At 31.0% G+C, this 13,271-nt stretch overlaps 1 protein-coding gene across 2 annotated transcripts in view; it reads right to left on the minus strand.

Moving 5' to 3' along the window:
* Nucleotides 1–4,944: 4,944 nt before the first annotated feature.
* Nucleotides 4,945–13,271, minus strand: part of LOC113513714 (heterogeneous nuclear ribonucleoprotein L) — a 464,939-nt gene continuing 456,612 nt past the window's right edge. For both annotated transcript variants that reach the window (XM_052891996.1, XM_052891997.1), the window contains 2 exons: nucleotides 12,657–12,807; nucleotides 4,945–7,357 (listed from right to left, as the gene is read on the minus strand). In XM_052891996.1, coding sequence (XP_052747956.1) covers nucleotides 7,354–7,357; nucleotides 12,657–12,807 — 155 coding nt within the window. In that variant the 3' untranslated portion in view covers nucleotides 4,945–7,353. The remainder of the gene's footprint in view (nucleotides 7,358–12,656; nucleotides 12,808–13,271) is intronic.

The raw sequence follows: 13,271 nt of genomic DNA on the forward strand, positions 1-13,271 counted from the left end.
TTATTCTAAGTGTAATAAACGCATCTACTCATATATTGATTTGTATTTCTTATGAAGAAGCTGTGAAAATAGTTCATCATCATCATCATCGCCTTTGATCTCTATCGTCTGTATTGACAATTTAATATACTGCCGTATATGTATGTATGTTTTATGCCATATATTTATATATATATAAGTAGTATTTGTTTAATATAATTATGTAAGTATATTTATATGACCATATTGAGTCTTAGTTCTCCTTTGTACATACTATGTAATTTATGAGTTTATCTACAACAGTTTTACATTTTTTTCACCGAATTTTTACATTTAATTCCTTCTATAATTGCTAACCCATTTGTTTATATTTTATACTTTCACCTTTTTTAACGTTTGCTATTAATTTTTATTTCGTCGTGGTTAACGCTAAATTAAAATAAGCAAATGGGACAATAGCTATAAAATTAAGTAGGAATTACTTCTTAAAACGCATTAATTAAACTTATTACCTTTATTATTACATTCTAAAAATAATGATTATTATGCGAGGGTTGAGTAGCTGTAATGCCTACAAGATATTTCCATTAATTGTAGGGATAATCCATACAACTTGCAACACTGTCCACGAATGTTGAGTAGTTTGAGCGCTAGTGTTGTACATTCATAGACATATCATAATATCTACAATATGCATTTTAATATTCAGTATTCTTTATCTATGTCCCAAAATTATCTATTAGATATTTCTTTCTATTTATATTAATTTTTTTTTATTTATAAAGTAGGTAATCATTACTTTTTGATTATAAAGTTATTTACTCTGTGTCTATTGTTTTTATTCTAAGAACTAAACTTAGAAACAAGATTTTGTTTTTTCAATATCTTCGGTTTTTATTTATAATCTTTTTCTTATGCAAGTGCAACTATTACTTGCTTGCAATTTTATTAAGATTTTTCTTATAGTTTTGTTACAATAAATTCACGCCATATATATCATTTTTGATGGGATTTGGTAATAAACAACATTAGATTGTTCTTTATAATTGATCGTATAAAAAAAAAATGGTCAAAATGGCCATTTAATTATATTTTTACCGCCTTTATTTTATTATCACCCTTTGTCGTTTAAAACGACTGCAATTTCAGCTCAGATCAGACCGTCTAATCGAGGCATTTTTGAAATGATAATAAAGAGGTCAGTCGACCAGAATTCATCAGAAAGGAGGGGGAATTTGTCCCATTCACGTTTCTGTCGTCGATAAGCTGTCTATGTACAACTGTCTTTCAATTTGAATGGTGGAATTTTTTTTCTTCCAATAATAACTGGAATCAGACAAAAATGGTAACCCCGCCTGCGCTATATATATTCTGCGCTGCGTTGGGGGGAAAGGAATTGTTAGTAATGGAGACTGAGAATCCTATTGCTAGCAATATACCCAATCAGATCGACCTCCTCGCGGTCCCCCCTGGAAACTATCATGGTTAATTCCAGATGAATTCATTATGATGGGCTAACTCGCCTGTTTTCATTCTTATCGATCACCCTTCACTAGTGCTCCGCCAGCGTATCCCGTTAGCGTAGGCGGGATTACCATACCATTTTCATCCATAAAAAAAAAATACTCTGCGCTGCGGTATACGCTGGCGGGGCACCAGTGAGGGGTGATAGATGAGAATGAAAAGGCAGGTCAATAAGTCTATCGTGATGAAATTTCATTATCATCCATTAAAAAAAATCTTAGTCTAATTCAATGGCGACGTATGTGGGTACGCATAACTGGCGACGGTAATCACTTCCCATCAGGTGGGCCGCCGATTTGATGCCATTTATTATTTCATTAGAATTATGAGAGGGAGACTGTACAAAAGTCGATTGCTTGGGTATCTTTCTTCCATTCGTGTTTCTACCGTGAAGCAGTTGTGTTTGCATAACTGTGTTTCGATTTGAAGGGTGGGATATGGCGTGAATTTACTGGGTACAGAGGAATAACACCTGAGTCCTCAGGAATGGCAATGCATGGGGGGAATCATGGGCGAAACAGTATACTCTGTTATGTCCATGGTACTGCTCATGTCTATAGGCGACGGTTATATTATATAGGTGGGCCGTCAGCTTGTTTGCCATTCTAAGTTGTAAAAAAAAAAGTAATGATGACCGGTTTAACTTACGTATAATTTGATTGAGAAAACTTGACTAGTTTCTGGACTGACGCTGAGCACGAGTTGTAAGCATTCGCGGCACCGTCACGATCTAGTAATTTGGCTGAAAATGCCTCGTTAAGAGGTGAAACACGTGTCGCAAAACATGCGTGGAAGAAATGGCAGTCGGATATTTATGTCTAATACAGAAGATTGTATTATTATTATTATTATTGTAGAACTTCTAGTAATAATAATAGTAATTAATCTTTAAGTGTAGGTAGTCACACGCACACTGATGGTAACGGAGTATACGGCCCGTCTTATAGTAAATGGGGTTACCTTAACCTATGGACATCTGTAACACCAGAGATGTCACGCGCGGGTTACCGAATTATGAAACTTTAATACGCCCTTTTTGAAGAGCCCCATGCTGTAATTTAGGGAAAGCTTCGCCAGGAAGACCATTCCATACCCTGAATGAGTGGGGAATGAGGGGGGAAGCTCATCTGATACCGCACTGTGCGTGACCATCGCGGTTCTAAAGTATAAGGGCGAATTCCCTGTCGATGGTGAAATGGTAACTTAATTCTAATCAAATAACCAGTGATATGGCCTTCTGAAAAATAACACCTCATTCAGTATAAAATTTGTTACTAATCCATAATGAATAAAAAAAATAATTGTAATCCCAAAAATTGAATTTTTAAATTTAGAACTTAGGTTAGAGACAACGTCAGTTAGTCAAGTTAATCAAATGACTAGTAAATTAGTAAGGACAACCACTCGACTATAATCGACTAAAACATTAATGGAACACACCATACATTCTGATAAATTACCCTCCACTCGATTAAAAGTGACCTCTCATAAAATATTTATAACTTACTCAGGAATCGAACTCACATCCTATTTTTCGATAATTTGATCAGACACGGTCGTCAATTGAAATAATACTACGTCAGTCAAAAAACAAGTTTTATTTACTATACAACTTTACATATGTCCGCGTTCTGTGTGCAGCGTACTATTGTATAAATACTCCGTTTATCTAAACTTTACAATAAACCTAAAAAAATATTAAACAAACTATTATGTACTTACTATTTACACATGAACATCGCCACACTCCGTTTTCATTCAATTTATACATACCTATGCAGTATATAAGTTCGACAAGAAATCCCAATTTGTCAATCGTGGACATCTGAGATTTTATTCACACGTTAGTAAATTTTGTAACAAAACAATTGTAAAATCAACATAACAAAATGTAAAAAAATTTATTGACTTAAAATCTCAAGAAGTCGATTTTGACAAATCGGTAGAAATTTTCCGATTATTTGCGCAAATCTTTATATATAATTTAATCGATTAAAATTCATTCCAACCTATAATGGGTGGATGAGTTTTAATTAAGTTTTAGTTGGTTTTAGTATATTAGTTTGGTGTCGTCTCAAAATCAGCACCATTGTACTTTTGTAATATTTTTGTTAGAGTATTCAAGAGAAGGGATTGTGTGATTTTGTGAAATAGGATAATTAGGTAATATTTTGTGAAATTTTGTTGTAACAAAATTTGTAAACTAATATAATCGATAACATGTGATCAAATCGACTATTTTCGAGTCGACTATTAATTATGTTAGTTTACTACAATTAACAGTTTCACAATTTATTCGTGAAACGAAGTTGATACTTACCCATAATTTATTGAATTATTAATAAATAGTATTTTTATAAAGTTGAATAATTTTAGAAGTTTATAAAAATAGATAGAAATGCAAATATTTTCAGACTGTTTCTCGACTCCCATTATTTATATCATCAATCAATGGTGAAAATGCATCTTCTTTTTTTAAAAAAAAAAAGGTATAATAGATTTTTTTATTATTTCCTTTAGGTATGCAATTTTTTAAATATATTATTGTGTTACGTATTAGTGTTGTTGTCACTGTAGAACATAGTTTCTGAAAGTTTATTAAAAATAGATATAAAAAATAACACAAAAATCAGTCCAATTTGAAAGAGAAGTTTGACCGAAAAGATCGGGACATTTCAAAAGATATACTTTTAAAAATCCTTCATTTATTCAGATATATGTATATATAACCTAAAATCAAATTTTTTTTCTATCTATCGTGATGTTGTATCAGAGACAACAAATTAAGAATTTTTAAAATTAACTTTGTTTTAAAATGTCACGGTCTTCTAGCCAAACAAGATTAAAAATAAAAAAAAAAAAACTTCATTTCTGGTAAGGTAAACGTTTATATTGTCCTTTTGCGCTTTCTTTTACCTAGACTCTAAGTTTTTTATTTCACTCATCTTCAATATCAATAAAATATTAAAAAAACCACGCGTCCGTCATTAGGACAGTCGCCAACAAATGTTTTATAGGTTTTATTAAAACTCAAAATAAAACTTTAAATTGTTATTAGTGTTATTTGGCTGTATGGGGCAGGTAGGAGTGCATTTTCAATGCGCATGTACTGTGTGTCTACCAAGAATTTATAATATGCATCTCTACTAAAAGCGACTTCAAAAACATGACAATCTCAATTTCGACTGTAATTCCTTTTTATTGCGCAATATCTTCATCAATTCTGAATCAATTTCGATAATTCCTTTTTCAATCGACATGGCTTGCAAATGTCTTGATTCCATGTTTATTCAGTCACAATTGAAATCGCTGATTTTTGTGAAGAGGAAAAACTTAAATTAACGTTTATAATATATCAATTTTTCTTTTTATAAATAAAAATAAAGCGTCAAATGATTAAATTCGTGGTAGACGCGAGCAGTTGTGTTAAATGAAAGAATATTATGCGTGTTGACATGTATTTAATGTTTACCATGTTACTACAAGTACCTAATTCCAATGAAGGTAAGCTAAAGTATTGAAAAGGAAAGGGTAAAACTAAATTAAACATTACATTATCTTAAGAATATGACAAAAATAACAGAGTGCAGTTTCTTGTGTAATAATTGGTAGGCGTCCATCAGATATAGTATCAAGTTCACTGTAGTCGCATGTCGTGGGCTTTACACACAAAAACTCTTAAACATTCTTTGAATTTCATTCAGCATTTTTATGTGTAAAACATGTATGAAATTGTCATAATATTGTAGTAGAACAGTGTCGTAATGTCGAATGTCTAAAATGAGAGTTACACAAAAACAAGAGCAGCACATATTCGGAGCTAGTTTACATTATAAACATACGACAGACGTTGGAAACAATTTCAATATATTTCTCTGTACATTTAAACACAAAACAGTTTGTAAGCTATCACGACATCAAAGTCCTAACACTAAAACATTTATTTTCCATTCGAAAATACTTCTAGAGAAAAAGATATGCATCTATTTACCCGATAACATTGATTTTATGTTTTTAAATCAGCTATTTATGTATCTATTAACGTTTATGGCAGCCTATAGGACTGTTTACGCCATGAAAACAACGAGGGTTTGTGGTTATCAATGCAGTTACAAATAATGCGTAGTCGATACAAGCGCCTTCGATATACATTTAGGAAATATTTTATTTATTACAAGGGAAGGCAATTTAAATATATATATATAAATTCGGTCGACCGAAGTGTATCAATATATCTAATAAACGTTTAAAAAATATTGTTAAGTATCTTTAAGAAGAATTTGTGTCAGCGCCATATCATAAACAGTAATATAGACAAGCTACCACAAGAGTCACATACCAACATCTATTCTTAGACACGAAGGGAAATAATAAATAGACAAACAGCGCACTCATGGTGTCCCATATATTATTATTATTATTATTATTATTATTGACAAAGTCCTACATCTAAATAATCCATGTGCAGGCTTACCAATCAAATATCATGTTGAATCGTCACTAATTTTGTTTTTACTTTTAAGAAAAATTTATAGAAAATCCGTAGTGTCATAATTCTTCACTAATCCAATATAATTGACTTGCAATGACGCTTACTACTAGACTAAGAGTGCTAAACTATTTCTTATATTTAGATTTTTTTTTTTTTTTTTGGTTCTTACACAATATGTAAAATGGTCAAACAAACAATGTTGCCAGCTATTTTTACGTTTGGAAAAAATTCATGCAAAACTATTATTACGTAGAAACATGCACACTGCAAGCGTTTTAAGATATCAAATAAAAATGAAACTCAAATCATCTACCTTATACCACAGTTACTTTATTCACTTGTACATTTCACAACTGTCAATTTTACAAAACAACCGAGTTGGAAATAGACTCGTGTAGCGACGCGCACACAGATTTGAGTGCACTCGTGTGAACGCACCCACAGGAAGAAGGGGAAAAACGAAAACTCCTAACTTCCTTAATCTTAACACAACAAACTCACAAACTAATATCGATTTACTAAAAAAAAATCACTAAAAACAAATAATATAGTACCATCCTCAAAACTCCAATAATCACTAGTAAGCAATTTAATACATTTAGTAACAATATTAAAAAATGTCGTTAAAAATTCAAATGAATAATTAAATTTATATTGAAGAGTGTTTGAAAATGGCACTGAGAATAATATAAAACTAAATACTAACATTACAACTGAAATAGTATGGGAATATTACTTAAACAGTACCTAAAACGCTAGTCGGAAACCAAAATGCATATCGCATTCACGGGGTATGGCCCCAAAATAAAAAAAGTAATAAAAAAAAACAAAGAAATCATAATGGAAATGTAATAATGTGTTATAACATGAAAATTGTTACTCTGTCTATCTATAATTAGATTAAGAAAACTAACTGTTAATGTCTTTATAAGAGTGATCTAGATCACAAAATGTATAAATAAGGAATAATTAAGATGCCATTGCCAAAAATTTACCCTTCGGAAATATTTACCCGTAACTTATAAGTTAAGAGTTGATAAGAGCGTAATTTTCACACAGAACGGTCGACTTCAATTAAAAAAAAAAAAATATATATATATATATATAGTATATAGGACTATCCTGAATAGGTCCAGATATATCAGAGATATCGGTGTACTTATGCATTCGAACAAAACAATCAACCTGCTTCTGTGAAGTCGGTAAATGATGAACAGTTTATTTGATCTGTGGGGTAATATTTGTAGTTAGCAATGGCAACCCCAGTCCCCCCGCACTCGTAGTGGTGTGCCTGTGTGTGTCAGTGTGTTGCCGTCCGTCTTGATATGTGTGAGTGTGTGGTGACCGCCGCATCGCCGTTAGCTAGAAGCAAATACGTTCATGTGAGTTGCTATGTTGTACAATACAGGCCCGCATCGAAAAATGGAGTTATTTTAATTTTTTTTACTTATTATTTATTATTATTTCTCTTAATAAAATTAAAAACGCTCCATTCTCCACATCGCCCGTGATATTTGTATCTATTGTAATGTAAAAATGTATGTCATTTTCTATGAGTAGAAAAAAAAGAAAACAAAGTAAAAAGAATAATAGAAAAAAAAAAACAATTGAGCAAAATAAAAAAAAAAAAAAACTCTGTTGACAGTGGACGTTTGCAGAAAAGACATGTAGTTGCAGTGTTTTCACGTCATACAATATATATGAATAATTATTTGTCACCGTGATATGTAGTTATTTAACATTACATAAGCAATACACAATGTCCACGACGCTTAGACACATACTGCCGCTAAAACGAAATGTACAATTGACGACAATTCAGACGGGACAAGCGATTGTACAATCGGGCACAGCGAGCCCTCCCTAACATTATTATTATCGTAACCTACAATTACTAGATCAGCGTTTTAAGTACAAATCTAAATTCATAAAGCTTAAAAAGCATTCTGCTGTGATATCTCTCACAAAATATATGACGGTTGTGCGCGATTGTACAATACAATATACACTTATACATATCTACAGGCTCATCCATGTAGCTGATTTCGAAATTGACATGCCAACCATCGTATAAGTAATATACGACGTTAGTCACAAAGATATGTCATTCTTTTTTAATAACATTAAAAATCTAGGGCCTGTTTACACTCGGTCAAGTAAGCGCGAGTGCGAAGTGCAAAGTAAACTATGCTCCGAGACAAAATACACGTCTACCAGCGGTATGGTCAGTAGAAAAGATTTATTTGTATAAATTTATTCACAACTAAAATATAGTAAAAAAAGACGGAATTAATACTAGTAGCTAATAGTCGTTATTGTCGGCACTTAGTGGAACTTGAAAACCTTTGAAAACGCCCTAAAAGGCGATACCAGAGAGATATTTATTCTAAAAATTTGTTAAAAATATAATACTTGAAGGAATTTCTCCCAATCAACCGTTCAGATTATGAAAAATTAATGTAAACGGTATTATTTTTAGTAAAAACATATTATTGATAAGTAAATAAATACTTTTTAGGTATAAATTAATATAAGAACATAGTTATAGTTGACGTACAGATATTATAATACCTATATATACAAAAATAAATGTGAGACATTTAACTTCAAATCCAAACAATAAGGAGTTTATATATCACATGTATTTAGTCTGGAGGCTGGCAAGAAGTGGCTAATCTATTTTTGCTATCAGGTATCCCCGATACAAATCACTCCGCACACTCACTTCAATATGTGAACACATAACACTGATCCATATATCTTAACATTGGACTACACAAAACCGTCACTAAACACTTGATACTTGCTGTTGTCACTTAACAGAGTGTAAACAGTGCTACTATTTTATCGATTCCATTAAACTAATCAGATAAAATTTCTCATTCCTATATATTAACATTGCCATTTTTTATTTTTATTATTTTTTTTTTAATTTTATTGAACATGACACTTGAGTACTTGATTGTACTTTTATATTACTATTGACGTAAAGCAGACATATCGACAGCTATATGTACATAATATTTTCTCTTTTGTCGATCTATATTATATATAATAATAATATATACGTTACACATTTAAATTCTAATATATTTAAAAACTTTGGCTTACTTTTTTTGGCTTAGACGAGACTGTGCGAGAAGGAACGAAAGCATTTTTGTCTATGGTTGGCCTTTTCTTGCATCTACAACTACACTATTCCGAATACGACGTGCCATTTTATAGATAACTAAATTCAACTTAATATCTTCAGTACATAGGATCAATTTTGTATGTTGAAATAGTGTTCTAGATGTACTGAATGGTTCGTACAAAATTGAATTCTTACTTCAACGGCATTAAGTTCAATTTTGTAATATCATAAATGGTATTTCGTATTTTGAATAAATTGTACCACATATTTCCATCTGTAACTGTACTATTAAGGAAATTTCAAAAATTTAAAAATAAAGCAGATACGGGCCTCTTTAAGAATATGTCGCAATAATAGAGTCTGTGCGAGATCTAAAATAGTCACTTTTGGCGATCCGTTACATATTATTAAACATACGGCGATTCATATTTGCAATCGCAACAATCGTCAATTTTCTAAGTAGAATCCACAAATTGGGTTTAATTATAGACAAGAACAATATTTTGTAATAAGTATAATAGTTGTTATAAATCTGGTTTGAAGGCAGTGAATTTACTGGGTACAGAGGAATAACACCTGAGTCCTCAGGAATGGCAACGCATGGGGGGTATCATGGGCGAAACAGTATACTCTGTTATGTGCATGGTACTGCTCATGTCTATAGGCGACGGTTACCACTTTCCATCAGGTGGGCCGTCAGCTTGCTTGCTATTCTAAGTTATATAAAAAGTTCTGGAATTTTTTATATTTACTGACCAATCGATACTTATATTTTTCTTTTTTTTTAGTTTTTCAAAATTTAAAACATTAACAAGACTAGGATTACAGACTTTAATACAATAACTTTTTGTAATTTTTGTTACATCAAGGCAAGCAGATTATTAATTAAATTTTTTTTTTATTTATTTAAAGTATTAAACCACGATTTCATATTTGTGGAATTAATTTAACAACTTAAACTACTATGAACGTTTCTCGGCACACAGGTTGTACGCTTATTTGCCACTTTTGTGGTATATAAAAAAAAAAAAAACATTTTATTTTTCTAACAATTCGGCAGTTGGACATACCATTCACAGAAAACTTGTCAATGAGATATATAACAAATATGAATTATAATGTAATCCTCTATTGAAATATACAAAGTGACCATTTTAGACGTCGTACAAACACGCTAGGACAGCCATACAATACATAACAATAAATCGTAGTCAAATGCTCCAGTGTCAGAGATTACATACATTTTTCTAGAAAACCCGTGAAACGGAACTTCATGAGAATAGTGTAGAATTTCAATATAAGAATATATATATATATATATATATATATATATATATATATATATATAGACATATATGTATATATATCATAAATATAATATTTCACTGTAATGCAGAAGGTATATTTTATAAAAGTTAACTGTATATATTTGCTCGACTTAAAAAAAAACACTACTCATCGGAATTAAAAAAAAAGTTTATATTAAAAAAAAAAAAAAGAGTTATTAGCTAGAAAATCACTTTTTCGATGTCAATTCAAATTAATAATTAAATCGTTTAAGTTAAAAATATTTAAATTATAAAATAAACAATTACAATTGAAACATTACGTTAGTTCAGGAACAAATTAAACGGATACTGAAAAGTGAATACAAAATTCAAGCAAACAGATTCTAGCGTGTAGGAACCATAGCGCGGTTTTACTTTTTTTTCTACTTCTCATACGCTGTTATTATTTTTTTTAATATAGCTAAATTAGTATATTTTTTTGTTACCCACAAATGTAAAAGTGACCTTTGGAATACACTCCCATTTTGATAAAATTATAAATTGTCATATATCTAGAATAAAAAAAAAACTTGATTAATTTATTTTAATAAATGATACACATCTCATCACATGAGAGAGAACACTGACTCATGAACACACAGGTTTTTCATACCTACCTCACAAGTCAGGGACTTCATACTTATTTGTGTCACTCAGTAAAAAAAAAATCCACAATTCGTGGTGACATGGTGACCTTATTCCATAAACTCTGTATTCACATTACAATCTCCGTTTTGTACTAAAATTGACTTGAAATAACAATGAAAAGACAATATACTATTGAATATTAATTGATATTAGCAACTGATTTCCAAGCAAATATATACATGTTTACATTGTTACATCTATGGTCCCTACTATAAAACTTTAAAATGTCAAATTCATACAACATCTGTTTAAAATTCATAAAATTGTCAAGAGTAAAGTTCAGTCGAAATTTGTCGCGTAAATATAAAATTATGCTATAGAATATACGCCCATTTTCATTTTTCGTTGCAGCAAAAACTTGTAAAATTAAAGCATCCAATTTACTAGATACTATATATTTTATAAATATTAATTTGTAATCGATCAAATGATAAATCGATATTAGGCAACACTGTTCACTCACTGATCGAAACAATCGTCTGATATGATCTAAGAACAAGGAATTACATAGAAGGAATGATAAAATAAAAACTGTAAATCATATGGGTGCCTCCTTTCTTCTTATGCAAATATAATTAATAAAAAGAGGACGAAAGATACACCATCAGTTGCTATTTTTCCCAATTCATAGCAGGCTAGTGTAAAGAAAACGTTTGATATGTCAATTATTTGTCAATGACAAATTTTACATTACTAGATTATATATTGGACACAGTTTATGTAGAAAGTATGCAAGCAGATTGTATCTGAATTTGGTAGGGTTATACGGCCGTATAACATTTTCAATACACTAGCCTGCTATGAATTGACAAAAATAGCAACTGATGGTGTATCTTTCGTCTTCTTTTTACTAATTATACTTGCATAAGAAGAGAGGAGGGAACTATATGATTTACAGTTTTTATTTTATCATTCCTTCTGTGTAATTCCTTGCTCTTAGACACTGGTCAAAACAATCGTGTGATATGATGTCACCTGTCAAAGAGGTGAAAAATATTCTTTGTATTTTATAATAAAGTCTATATTGTGTTGTTGTATTTTTTTTTTGGAATACTTATTAAGAAAATGTTGGCGTATACCCTATGCTATGTAATTTTGACTAGAGAATAAGTCTATTTGAGATAAATTGTGTAAAAGCTGCAGTTTTCAATAGACAAATTATAAAATATACAATCTATACGATAAACAACATAATTATCGTGTAACAGAATTAGAATTTAGGCCGAAACTCCCGCTTAATATAGTAAAATTAATACTAGTATATTATAATTGTCGCTATTATATTATATTGTGCTGGAAAACATTTACAAATTCGACTAATAAAAAAAAAAAAAGAAAATTGGACAACTATAAATAAAATCTACTATGTTCAACAATATTTTTCGAGCTGGTAACATTCAGAGAATTCCACTTTCGCGGTTGGCAGCACTGCCGTAACCGACATAACATTGGTCCGTCGTGCCTAAAACACAATTTACATGTCTTTTTTATAACCACTTGTTCGTGTTCGAATTTGCACGTTATCAACTATAGTATAGGGTCGATATCTTACTAGTACTCGTGTTCGGCCATGCCGTTGTTCTGCGGCTGCCGTTGGCCGCTCTCCTGCTTATTCTGGTCGTAGCTCTTCTGCGGGCCCTTGGCCTGCCCGATCTGCCGCGACGACGAGAAGCACAGCTTCATTACGAATGGGAATTTCGCACCTGGAAACGTTTTGACGTGTTCATTAACTCATTGTTATAGTAATGATTATTACAGATTTTTTTTACTTATTCGAAGGTTTTCTGAAAAAAGAACCTGGATCAAAATCATAAGAAAAAGAAGAAAATATGTTTGTTTTCTCTTTCTTGATATAGGGTATGAAAATAATTTAAAATTTTACTAAAAAAAAAGGTTTGATGTTAAGAAAGAGAAAATTATTTACTAAACGAGCCAATTTTGAAAAAAAATCACTTTTACTAAATGGGCCAATATTGGAGAAACTATTTGGATTACAAAAATAATCAGAGAGAGAGAGAGAGGAAGACTTTGTACGAAATAGCCTGCAAGTTGTCTACAATTGTCCTTCAATATGTGAGACATGGCAATAAATACTATTTCACACAATTTATTAGTATTTAATAATGGAAATTCGAAGACACGAGGAGCACCATAAGTATCAAATGGC

This window comes from Galleria mellonella, unplaced genomic scaffold (assembly GCF_026898425.1).
Source record: "Galleria mellonella isolate WM207_F2 unplaced genomic scaffold, CSIRO_AGI_GalMel_v1 utg146, whole genome shotgun sequence".
Classification (NCBI taxonomy): domain Eukaryota; kingdom Metazoa; phylum Arthropoda; class Insecta; order Lepidoptera; family Pyralidae; genus Galleria; species Galleria mellonella.